Here is a 13,478-nt window from a genome sequence, read left to right as displayed (position 1 = left end):
GGATATTTTTTTCATTCACTCCTTCCATCTTTTCTTAAAGAATTCCTTTCTTGACTGATTTCTTATTTTGACGCAGTTCTGTCGGGTTTTTTATCCATCCAGTGGGATTGGCTAGTCAATGTGAGAAAGCTTCCGAGATGGTCTCAATTAAAATATATACAGTATCTATCACAATTTAGTGCTGTCCTTTTGAACTGTTCTCTCCCCTATAAGCCCTGTTCACTGAATTTAGGTGATTTCACTCTATGCGTCTAGTTTTTTATATAGAGATTTTTCTTTCCTCATCACTGATTTCTGTCTGGATTCCTCCCAGTTAATGTATCTCTTGCACTGACTGTTAAGTAGAACTTAATAAAAACATTTGTATCCAGAACCTGCATTTAAACCATCAGCCTGTGTTTTGATGCCTTGGCACGGGTGTACAAGCACCTCGAATTTGTGGCTATTTTTTCCAGAAGATAATGCATGTTATTTCAAACTCCTGAAGCAGTTTGAATGTCCACTTAGATTGGCAATGTCTTAAGAGGATTGTGATGGATGGCTATAGGCCATTTCATAAAGACAGGCAGGGGAGAAGAGCAGGAGTTGTCGTGCTTTATGTTAAGAAGAACCTTGAATGTATAGAAGTCAGCTACGGGGATTGTGGAAGCCCTGTCAGATGCCTCTGGCTCAAGATCAGAGAGGTCATCTCCACGGGGGATCTTAGAGTAGGCATCTGGTACTGTCCTCCAAACCAAGATGATGGCACAAGGTTGATGCAAACACAGACCCACCCCCGGTGAAGGACTAGTTGGTATGTGAACATTACAGGAGCTTGACCCATACAAATCAATGGACCCTGATAATATCCTTTTGAGGGCGTTAATAGAGCTGGCTGATGTCACTGTGAGGTGGCTCTCCATAGTCTTTGAGAAGCCGTGGAGATCAGGGGACATCCCAGAAGACTGGAAGAAGGCTCATGGCACCCCCGTCTACAAGGTGGGCTTAAAGGAGGATCCGGGAAATTATAGGCCCATCAGTCTTACTTCAGTCCCTGGGAAAGTTATGGAACAAATCCTCCTGGTGGCTATCACAAGTCAAATGAAACACGTGACTGGGAGAAGCCAGCACAGATTCAGCAAGGGCAGATCGTGCTTCACAAAGCTGGTTGCCTTCTATGATAAAGTAACCTGCTTGGTTGATGTGGAGCGAGGGGTGGACATTGTCTACCTGGATTTCTCCAAGGCTTTCAACATGGTTCCCCACAGCTTCTTCCTAGAGACACTGATGTGTTACGGTCTGTCCTGTGGGTGGGAAACTGGCTGACACGCCGCGCCCAGAGTGGGGTGGCAAATAGCTCATTTTCAAACTGGCAACCTGTCACAAGTGGGGTCCCCCAGGGATCGATACTGAGCCCAATGCTGTTTAATAAAATCTTCATAAATGATCTGGCTTATGGGATCCAGTGTACCCTGATAAGTTTGCTGATGATACCAAACTGACTGGGGAAGTGGACACTTTGGAAGGCAGAGGCACCCTGCAGGAAGACCTAGATACGGTGGAAGTGTGGGCTAACAAGAAACGTGAAGTTCAACGAGGACAAGTGTAAGTTCTTGCACATGGGAAAACATCATCCAGGAGTGCAGCACACATTGGGATCTACCTGGCTGGGGAGCAGCTCTGTGGAAAGGGACCTGGGGGTCCTGGTAGACAACCGCAACGTGAGTGAACAGTGTGCTGCAGCAGCAAAGAAAGCCAACAGGATGCTGGGTTGCATCAACAAGGGCATTGCCAGCAGAGATAAAGAAGTCAATATCCCACTCTACTCAGCGCTTGTCAGGCCACACCTGGAATACTGTGTTCAGTTTTGGTCCCCGCTATACAAAAACAATGTGGACAGGCTGGAGAGGGTCCAGAGAAGGGCCACAAAGATGATCAAAGGAGTGGGAAGCCTGCCATATGAGGAAAGGCTGAGAGAACTGGGTTTGTTCAGCCTTGAGAAAAGAAAGCTTAGGGGAGACCTTATTGCCATGTTCCAGTATTTAAAGGGTGACCACAAAGAAGATGGAGACTCCCTTTTCACAAGGAGTCGCATGAAAAAGATGAGTGGTAATGAGTACAAATTGCTCCTGGGGAGATTCTGATTGGACACGAGGAAAATTTTTCACAATTAAGACAGTCAGCCATCGGGATAATCTTCCTAGGGAAGCGGTGGATTCCCCAACACTGGACACTTTTAAGATTCAGCTGGACAGGGTGCTGGGCCATCTTGTCTAGACCGTGTTTTTGCCAAGAAATGTTGGACCAGATGATCCTTGAGGTCCCTTCCAACCTGGTGTTCTATGATTCCATCATAAGTCAGAACCTAATGTCTAAATTATTTGGGCAATTGGAAAAGTCTCAGTCTTTACAACTAGAGAATTGATTTTGTGTAGCTTTTGCTACAATGTCGTGTTTCTTTTAAATCTTTTAATTGAAAAGCAGTCATGTCTCTGAGGTCTAGAAGGTAAAGATGACATGGCATTGTTGTTATAAAAATGATTAAGAGTTTAGCATGTAATGTTGCTGATAAAGAACAGAAGTCTGTTTTTAGCAAACTCATACTTGAATTTTATTTCTATGCAGACTGCATCCTCGGCTATTAAAGGTGCTATCCAGCTTGGAATAGGATACACAGTAGGAAACCTTACATCAAAACCGGACAGAGATGTTCTTATGCAAGACTTCTACGTAGTGGAAAGCGTCTTTCTACCAAGGTAAGGACAAGCTTGTTCAACTTATTTTCAATATAATTTCATAATGAAACTCTAACTAGGTATTTCAAACAAGGATTGTTTTCCAGTTCTTACAAATTGGGGTTAGAGTGAGTTTAATATATGAGACCTTGAAAATTTTCCTGTCTTCATGTTGTCATTGCAAATGAAGGTAGGGAGAAAACTGGGAATATCACACTTCAGCTGAAGATTTGAGATGTCACTTCTAGAGAACAAAAGTAGTTGTGAACCTTTCAATTAAAGGAGCTGTTAACTACAATTGGAAGTGATTTGTGGATCTGTATGTAGTTAAGTATTATGTCCAACATTCACATGTTTGTTTAGTTTCAATTTAGTTTCTAAAATATGAGTATATACTTGTAATTTTGTCGAGGTGTTGTCATAATTTATGAAAATTCAAGTACTGCAGTATTAAGAGTAATAGAGGAATTCACACTACAGTATAAAATTCTAGCCAGGACTTTAGCCTGTAATTAGTCTAAGGTCTTACTAGCTGGTTACAGCTTGTGCACCATCACTGCTTTGCATTTGGCCACCTCAAGCTTGTATCACTGCCAAGTTGATGGTACAGAACTTGTAATAATACAGTCAGGCTGATGAGATAAATCAAGGCCATACTGATTTGAGGGGTTCAGAAGCTGAAGTACAGTGCCATGTAACTTTTCCAACTTACATATGCTAGGAATGGACAAAGAAGTTTTAGGGAAAGTATATTCAAAACCTGGATGACTTGCTCTGTTGAGTGTTGTCTGGGTTCTTGGAGGTGCTAAGTACCAGTAGCGCCCATCATTTCTGTAAAGACATGCTATGTACACAGTATTCCCTGAATTTGGGAATGTTTTCTCTGAGTTTTTCAAAGTTTTGTTCATGTGCAGTTTGAATGGTACATCATAAACTTTTTCTAATAATTTACAATACTTAAAAATTACTGATGTCACTAAAATGAAGTTAAACTGACAGCGTACAAAATAATTACAGACACTTTAAAGTTGACCTCTCCTCATGTAAATTTGCTTGATTCAACTCCTGTTTTCCTCTGAACTTGAGATATCCTTTAAGGAGAAGGAAATTTATTTCTTCTGTGAAATGAAACTTCGACATTAAATTCTTTAGTTCCTAGTAATTGAGGGTATTATATCCTTGTTCTGGTGTTAACTGTAAGGTTTGTGCATAGTTTTGTAGTCTTTTTCTTGTAGATTAGGTAAATTCAGACATGTTAATTATGTGCATGTGTTTTCATACTCTGTAATCACAAAATTTTGTTAAAAAAAATCAAATTACAGCTGAGAAATTTGTAACAAAGTTTTTATTGGTCTGAAAAATTGAGTGAGAGGGAGTGAGCCATCGTATTTGTGAAATGTGTGACTGACACTGGTGCAGCCTTCTGCAGTTTGTTTGGCTGTGCTACCAGCTTTGCGGCTTTGTTGTTCGTGGAAATTAAATTAAATATACATGCTAAAACTGTTCTATCGCATAGCACAGTTTTGGAAGAAAATCTGATCTCTGTCTGTTTTAACATAGTTTTAAAGGAACAAGTAAAATAAAATGGTTTGTAGTCCGTAGCATTGCATGTGACTTCTCTACTGTGAAAGTTACATGCATGTACGCTCAGAAATGAGATTTCCCTGTTTTTTGCTGGTTTTAAGGGAGAGTTGGGAGTGATCATTTCTGGCTTAAGAAGAATACAAAGGTAGAAGGAATAGCCTGTTTATACTAACATAAAATTTATTATAAAAGCTTTAGTGGCACCTTTCTGGACAGTTTCCTATGAATAAATAAATCATATGAGAAAATTAGACAGATGAAAGTAATGACCAGAGCAGAACAGTGTTTTATTTTGATAGCTACCTAGCGAGCAGGAGTATATAACGTAGTGAGTCATCTTGACTGTAACAAAGCGCCTCTCTATAAAGAGCGCTTGCTGATAACATTCTCTGTGAAACTAAATATGGGCTATCCATAGCAATTTCTTAAAACCATGACACTTGATTTTTTTTATGCTAATGCACAGAAATGTTAAATTTCAAGTCTTTCCTATGTCTCAGTGTTACATGTACATTCATTTATCTAAAATTATTTCAATCCAAAGTGGTATTAGTTTGCATAAATTGTAATAATTTAGGATTGCATATGATGATACAGGCTTCTTCCATGCTGGTTGAGGGTGTTGGGACCTTGAGTCTTTCATGATGGCATTATGTGGATCACTCCTGACTTGTATCTATAGGTAGCTTCATTACCCTAGTCACAGGTGGAAAGCTAAGGTTGCATGTTCTTTCTGGATAGAGCTGTGTTCCCAAGGTGCACCTCACGTGCTTTTCACTTTTTCTGGGGACAGTATCTACATGTGAAGGCAATATTGCTAAAAGTCATTACTTTAATGATTTCCTGTCCCCTCCCTTTGGCTTGGGCTGGGCTGAAAGCAATTAGTTGAAATTAGTTACACCAGCAGGTCCAGTGGGCTGACTTTTACCTGGAAGCAACCTAAAGCAAGCCAAGGTTAAGTAAGCTTTTTGCCAGATGTCTGCAGCTGGAGGACAACCTGACTGTGCAGCAAGTGTGGTGCTGAAAGCAGGCGCTTACCGAGCAAAGATCAGCGTTTTTCCACTTGCTTTGGGTACGTGTAATTCAGCTGCAACTCCAAGCAGGCTAGGAGCTGGAGTTCCACTTCACTGTGGCCAATTCACAGCAGCCTGCCTCTTCGCAAGCTGTCCTGCTCCACCTTCCTCCCATGTTTTCCTTGTGTCTGCTTCGCCTCATCTGGGTCTGGCAGTGAGGTGAGAGGGCAGCTATTTTGCAGAGTCATAGGCACAGCTGCTGCTTTGACAGCAACAGGAGCACTGCAACAGTGGCAGTCATCAAATAAACCTGAGCTACTTGATATGCAATGAAACAGCAGCCTGTGTGTCAGCGAGCAAAATAGTGTTATCTGTGCCCCTTTGCTGTTAGGGGAAAATAGTCAACAGTTGCTTATAAATTTTATCATTTGCAGAAGATAAATAGTCTCTGTGCAGCTCTCAGCCCCTGAAGTAAATCTCAGCAGTGCCTGTGCCTCAGCTTCAGTAACCATAGCAAAGCACTTCCAGCGGTCTTCAGGATTCATGAAGGAGTGAGAAAAATAACAGGGGGAAAAAAAGTGGTCGGTTCAAACCTGAACATAACATCCCTGCTTATTGTGGGAGATAGTGGTGTAAATCAGGAGTAATTCTATGGATGGCAGATTATGCTGGTCCCGAGTTACTTTGTAACTGGGTTAAACTGGCTATAGTTTAGCCCAGATTCAGTTAGGCCTTTATTTCAGGAAGTGACTTTGAGTGAAATACGGGTATCTCTGTACAGTGGGTGGATTTGAATTGCAAAGGTGCTTCCTTTCATTTCTGCATTGTAGTGGTGGAGATGGTGGAAAAGTGCCTTTGTCACTTTCTGCTTCATGTTGTGGCATCCTCTTTGTCCCTTTCTCTTTGGGCTGCCCAGGAGTTTATAATATGTTGCTTTTGGGAACTAAGTGAGATATTACTAGGGGCTGCTAAAAATGAGTTCATTGAAAACCACTGTCCAGACTGATTTTAGATGCACTATGCAAATGTGCTCCTTGGACTGAGAAACAAATGCAGTCTGCAGTGACCCAGCGGATTCTGAAGATACAGCGTCTGGAGTCTCTGCCCAGCTCCCTGAGTAGGGTGAAACCACAGGGGGAGCTACTCTATGTAAACTCTCTTCTGGCTTTTGAACACTGATTTTGAAATGGAGTTTCTTACCTGGTGCTGGTACTCCTGCAGCAGTGGCTGGATGGTTCAGTGGGAAAGCTGTGCATCCCGCCTGTGCCCTCTGCGCTCTGTCATATGATTTATCTGTCTGGGGCATATTCTCCCCTTCCTGCATTGTGCTCTGTACCACCAACTTGCTTGGTTGGAACCGGTTCATTTCTTGGCGGCACATTTTGTCTTCAAGTCAGCCATTTGTGCAGTGTGGCTACAGCAGTGTTTTGGCAGCTGTTCGGTTCAAGTGGAGGGCTGGCTTCAAGTAATGTGGCCATGGTTGGAAAGGTTCATTGCTGAGCTAATAAGCCTAGCTGTGTCAGGCACTGGTGTCTCAAGTTGGTCGCTGGGCCGTGGGGCCATGAAGCTGCCTGTGAGTTGGCAATATGGGCAGTTTGCTAAGCTCTTCCATCAGACTCATACTAAGTAAGCACATTTTCTATGGTGATGCTTGACAAGCTGAACAGAAGCTGCTCCATTCTGTCAATTAACTTTGGCTAGTCAGTCATATGTTGCTTCAGAAATGCAGAGCATTTGGAGCAAGGCAGTACGCTTCAGGCTCAGTCTCTTTTTGTTTTCTTAGATGGAGTCTGCTGCTAAGCATAGCTGTGAATTTTACCTTTTTGCAGCAAGCTGTTGATCAGTCTTTTGCACTTCTCTTGCTAATACACTTTATTTTCAGGGTCTAGACCCTGCATATTGGGAACACTTGCTATGATTTCTAATTTAACTAGTAAGTCTGTTAGATGCTGTTAACCTGTACGCACTCTACAGCTACAGTCATCTGTACAGCAAACGGGTTCAATTACAAATTGCTTTCTTGTGATGCTAATGAAAGATCATTCAGTGCTTTCTGCTATTTAACATCAAAAGCTTAACATTGAATTACGATAGCATTTGGATGGTAGCCCAAATTCATAGTCAAAGGTACTAAGAAAAGTAAAACTTTGGACATACTTTAACTAGTCTTGGGTTTTCCCTGTATCTTAAACTGTACTGTTTTCTGGTATATTTTTGAGGAATGGTTTAGAAAAATGAGGAAAACTGACACTTGCCCTTGGAAATATCTTTGTACCAAACCTGTGTCATAGTTTACCTGATGGGCTAAGTAGTATCTTTGTAATTAAAGAAGTATAGAATGCTCTGCGGGCTCAGTGTGAATAGTACTCAAATGTTCACGCTGAAGCTTAGCTGTTGTGTAACTTATGCCACTGTATTTGTTTTCAGTTGGGCAGTTTCACAAGACAGATAAGAAAGTGGCCTGAAGCCTTTGATAAAGCACTGCTGCTCTTCTTTGGTGCTTTGGTTGCAGAGATGCACGGGATGACCCAAATTCTGACACCCTTTTTATGGTTTGTGAGTAGAGTGGTAGCACAGATAGGAGGAAGTTGTTTCTGTTTGCAAAAGAACTAGTACTCCAAATAGGCATACTGTGGCAACAAAGCAAAATCATGTTTATTATGAATTACTGGTCTTAGCTACTTTTGTTAGTGTCAAATTTTTGATAAGTCTATGATAACCTGGATACTTGTGTGGTTGCGTAGTCATACTTTTAATTATTTTAAGTACTCTGAGATCCCTTGCTTTAATGGCATGTCCAGTTGGTTCTGAAATAGTCATATTATTGTCATCATGAGAAAATGTCTGTGTATTCAGCTGCCACATAAATATGATTGGCTTGACTTATTTTGAATATATTTACTATGCACAGTTGTATTTTAAAGCTGCATGGCAGGGGACTGCTTAGGATGGCATATGGTAACTGAGAGTATAGGAGAACATACAGCGAGAAACAATGATATTACCACTGGACTTTATCCCACAGTATGAAAAAAACAAACACACACCTATTTGTACAGGTAGCCATAATACCTACTTCTATCACGTGGGAAACAATTGGTTTCCTGAAACGATATATGGGGAATTAACACACCAAGCACTACATAGTCTCTTGGTATGTATTTATTGGATACAGGTTGTACAGTTTTAAGAAGTGTTGATGTATTGTAGAAGAGCAGCTTTATCCAAGAACAGTGAAACTGAGATTGGATACTCCTAGTTTTTAATATTGGGAGCATTTGATTTTAGATGTTTTATTTTGATTTTAAGATTTAAAAGAGTTGCTTTCACATGAGAGAACTAAAGTGTTCCTCCTCTTCACTCTTTTTAAAATACATACAAGAATGGTATATGTGGGCTCACAACTAGTGTTGACTATTTCTTCTGTTAACAGCTACATCTGAGCTTATTAACATTGCTTGGCAGTGAAGGCTTGCTACCAAGAGATGCAGCTAGCCTTCTCTGCCTCTTCAGATAGGTGTGCTGTCTCCTGAGTACGTCCTACCAGGGTGAGGCCATAGTAAAGAAAAGCTGCCAAGAAACATATTTAGGTGTCTCGTTTAGCAAAATTTTTGCACGCCACAGGGTTGGCTGTTAAAAATATATTTAGTTCATTTTTAGTTTGATATTGCACCACCTACGCTTTAAGTTGACCCTCAGAATTTACTAAGAGACAGGTTAAGATGCACATACTGTGATTTCTAGGTATGCCTGATTTAAAAAAAAATCTAAAATTTAAGTATTGAAGTAAACTTGCATAGTAAGCTTAATCTCTCTTACCAACCAATCTTTTGCTTTTGTGTGGTCTTACAGCTAAGGCTATTAAAATACTTCATAAGTAACAATTGCTTCCTAATCTTTCCAAAGCCTATATTGTTTGTCATAGCTTGTATACAGAGGCTTGAATTCCTTAAGATTGCCAGAATCAAAGCTGGTATTAAAGGCTTTTCTTTTTCTTTTTCTTTTTTTTTTTTTTTTTGCTGGTAGACCAGTGCCCTAAGCTGTCTGAGAGGGAAGTTACATGATTGCCTCCTTTTTCTTTTATATAGTACACTTCTATTATGTCCAAAGCTCCATTTTGCTTATTAAGTTTTTTGTCAACAGATCATGTGTATTTTTCTTGTTCAACTTCAAAGACATAATCGTGCCCATGAAACTTTTTAGCCTGATTAAAAGTTGTTATACATAGTGCTTTGCGCATATACTTTAATCCAGCCAGAGTGAAACACGCTTGTAAAATACGCCACAAAAATGTGGGGAGAAACCACAAAATACGTTCACTCTAGAGCTAACAGAGTGAAAGGTGAATAATTTAATGTGTAAGTAAGGTAGACATGTATTTAGATCTAGTATTCTATACAGTGGAAACTGTCCTTTTCAGGTAAAGAGTAAGGGCGTACTCAGCCACAAGGAATTTGAAGGTTTTCTATTACTGTAGGAAATTACTGGATGTAAGGGTGCTTTTTCTGTTAAAAGTAGCAACAAGAAAATCTTACAAACTTTCTTGCAGAGGGGTAAACAAGAAATCTTAAACTTGTGTCAATCTTGCTTCTTGCATCACAGAACAGCTTGCTGTTGGGACTCTGTAAACTATTCTATTAGGCATTGAAGCTGAAACCAATTAATATGTTTAACAGAAATGGTAGGGGGTGATAAAAAGCTCTGCAAACCTTTAGTAAAAGGGATTTTTAAAGATGATTTTACAAAGAATAACAAAACTTGTCTGCATTATGAAATTGATTATCAGATCTGTAATATAGTAAGCTCATGTGCTCTAAATACAAGGAATTGCCCTTTGTGTAGATTCTGTTCCAAAATAATTCCTGGTTTGAAATTATTCTGGAATAAATCTCCACTTACTATGCATTGCTGGCCACCTGCAGATGCAGTGTTAGTTGGTTTATTCCACGTGCACTTATGAAATGGCTTGGTCCCATGGTGTTACCATAGCAAACCTCCTATCTTCATATCAGCCTGGAGAAGTTCCAACAACAGTACATGTTGTGGTACATTAAGGACATGTAATACATTTATTACCACACTTTCACAAAAGAAGCTTGTAAGTTATGGCTGCAGGAAGCAGATTTATAAAGGTATTTATGTACTGAAAGTAGGGCTTTTTCATAAAGTTTAGATGATTAATCTTTCCTGACAATGATGTGATGCTTCAGCAGAGAACATGCTGTTCTGTTCTTGTGTGCATCTTACAACAATTAAATGCATTTACAAGTATGCCCCCAAGTTCCCAGTGTAGTTATATATTACCCCTGTGGCATCCTCACACTGGACAAAAATTCAATGAGATGCATCCAGCTATTAAAGCTTAATGTCAGACAAGACTGGCAGTGTTCTAAAGAGCTGAAAGATCTTACGAGAAACAGCATCAGCCAATCTTAACTGTAAAGAAGAACTACCATCTTAAGCCTAGTATCCTATTGATTTCCATTTTTCACTATATAATGGAACAGTAAAATACATGTGGATTTGTGATACTGTAGACTGTAAAGTGATCAGATGAGTTAATTAAGACTAGGCAGCCTTCAGTAGCTGTTAACTGTATTGTTTAGCCCTCCAAGAAGCAACAGTATTCTTATGTATTTGTATGTATCCTTGATCATCCACAATCATCTTTTTATTTGTGGTTTCCAGACAGAAATCCGGTTGTTCTTTCTCTCCTTTGATCTCCTGTTCCGGAGTCTAAAGTATGCGTTTCTGAGAAAGCTTACTCTCTGGCTCACAGTGTTTCATTAGCAGCAGCTCAGTTCTGTCAGGTTTTGGTGGTGTGCATGCAGGGGCAGCTAGGTGGGTTGACTTCTGTCATCAGATGGTTATTAATGGAAGGTGATAAGTTCATATGACAAGCATTAATTGTACAGGATCAAAGCTCTTAAATATTTTCATGGTATTTAATTTAGTCTTTGTAGGAATGTTGCTTAGAGTTTATTGCTTTTCATACCTGTGTGAGTTCCTAGCTTTTTTTCTTTTTCTTTTTTTGTATACTTTGGATATTCTTATTGCCAAGCGTAGAGGTAGATGCTGCATTTCTGAATAGTTTAGTTAGGGTAAAGGAGTAAAGAAGTGCTGGAAGAGATGATTTCAGCCACTGTTTAAAGTCTTGGATTTTGTACTCAACTGTTTATCAAACCATTGGGAAAATGACCAAACTTGGTCTTAAAGCTGTTCTTGTTTGTGTTGAAATCATAGTGTAGAATTTTACTCTTCTGCTTAAAAGCCTTTTGTTAGTTTCCATCATAAATGAATCCACAGGCAGGTTTTATGTATTTTTTCTGCTGGCAGAATTTTGCTACTGACCTTTTCCTTCAGCTTAAATCATGTAGTATTCCTCTCAAGACTCATACAACTCCAGCCTAAAAATACAGTGAGGTGGTAAATATAAGACAAAGAAAAGAGCTAAGGAGGCTACAATGAATTTTAATTATTTTTTTTCCTTGAAGAAAAACTGTCTTCCAGGCTGGTCACCCTAGTAGTCTTCGTCTGTCTCGTCTAGTTTGAATCTGTATCTTGCATATAACTGCATACCATTTTCAAGAATTCAGCAAAGGCTCTGAACCCTGTGTTTCTATTTAACCAGCTGAGTATGTAAGCTAGTGCTGGTTTAGATTGAGGTGGGGTAAAATATGTGACGTGACCGGCAGACAAAGACAAAACCACTCTAATGTCAGCGAAGCCAGAGTGGCTTTCCAATTCTGGACTGTACTTCCAAGAAAGAAAGAGAGACCATAACTGCAGTTAGCCTGCAAAAGAGACTAATGCTGAGGATGCTGTTTCATAAGTAAGGCTGAGCCAGTCAATGTTTGCTGGCATCGAAAAACATATGTAGTCCTGCTTCCTTCCCACTGCTCTGGCTGCGCGGTTCTGCCCTCTGTGTTGTGCTGTCCTTAGTATCTGTCTGACCCCCCTGCGAACCAATTAAGGCCACCAAGCTGGCGTGAAGTTGCGCTGCATTGAAAAGTTCCAGACTTTATGCAAGAGCTTACATGAGGTGGGGATCACCCTTCCTGCATCAGTAAGGTATTAGACTGGCTTACTTTGGAGGGGTATCAGAAGTTGTAGCATTAGTTTAAACCTGATCATTATGCAAATGGATATGGGTGGTGAACACAGTCATTTCCTTTAAGGCGGAGAAAGGAATTTGCTGGCAGCATTCTGTCTCTCACAGACATTTCTATTACACTGATTAATTGTGACAGGGAGGTTTATCTGCATTTATGACTTTTGTCTCAGAAGGCCAGTGGTTGAGTTAGGCAGCTTTACAGTAAAACTAGCTGCAAGAAGGAAGTTGCTAAAAATTGCTCAGTAATAATTGGGTGTGGTCTATTTTTGTTTTTGTTTTCAGTGAAGGGAGCAATCTCACCCCTGCTCATCATTACCCTGACTTCAGATTTAAGACGTATGCACCTCTTGCCTTCCGCTATTTCAGAGAACTTTTTGGTATCAAGCCTGGTGATTACTTGGTAAGAACTCGCAGTTTTCCATCAAGTTACAAATGATTATAATGTGTACTAGCTGCATAGTAACAGAAGAGGATGTTTTAATGGTCCCCAAATGGGTAGTAAACTTTGTGTGGGGGGTACTTTACAACTAGTGAATATTTTTAGTGTTTTGTGAAAATTTTAATTCTTCATCTTTGAGACGATGCCTATAAAAACCTGCCTTGTCAATTGACTACAGTAACTTGAGTATTACTGCACATTCAGGTCATTGTTTCTAGAGAGGTTATAATCACTACTTGTGTGACTTCTACTGATTCAGTTCTAATAAAGTGCTCTTGTGTTATTTGCGTTACTTCTCCACTTCATTAAAGAAGTGTTTGTCTGCAAAAGTTCCCATCTAGCCTTGAGAAAAGTGGATGGTGGACTAAAAAAGAAGCATTTTAGAGTATCTCCTTTTGTTCTCTGTATTTTTTAGTTTGAAGACTTAATCCTTCTCAGTATTCAACTGTTTACGTGAGAAAAAAGCGATGCATTTGCTGCCATCATAAAAGCAGGTGTTACTTCATAGAAGTACTTTGTGCACTGCCAGGGACGAGGATACACTGTTTTACTTCTCACGTAGTTCTGCTTTTAGAAGAGTAGTGTGAAAGCAAAGAGCTAGATTGTTTTCTGTA

At 39.9% G+C, this 13,478-nt stretch overlaps 1 protein-coding gene across 1 annotated transcript in view; it reads left to right on the top strand.

Moving 5' to 3' along the window:
- PIP5K1B (phosphatidylinositol-4-phosphate 5-kinase, type I, beta) overlaps positions 1-13,478 on the top strand; it is a 77,304-nt gene that overhangs the window by 12,869 nt on the left and 50,957 nt on the right. The window contains exons 2-3 of the mRNA XM_009887713.1: positions 2,605-2,735; positions 12,708-12,825. Of these exons, the coding sequence (XP_009886015.1) occupies positions 2,605-2,735; positions 12,708-12,825 (249 nt within the window). The remainder of the gene's footprint in view (positions 1-2,604; positions 2,736-12,707; positions 12,826-13,478) is intronic.

The sequence above is a fragment of the Charadrius vociferus genome, unplaced genomic scaffold (genome assembly GCF_000708025.1).
Source record: "Charadrius vociferus isolate BGI_N301 unplaced genomic scaffold, ASM70802v2 scaffold286, whole genome shotgun sequence".
Lineage (NCBI taxonomy): Eukaryota > Metazoa > Chordata > Aves > Charadriiformes > Charadriidae > Charadrius > Charadrius vociferus.
The sequence above is the reverse complement of the archived record's forward strand: the minus strand, read 5'-3'. Positions and strand labels throughout refer to the sequence as shown.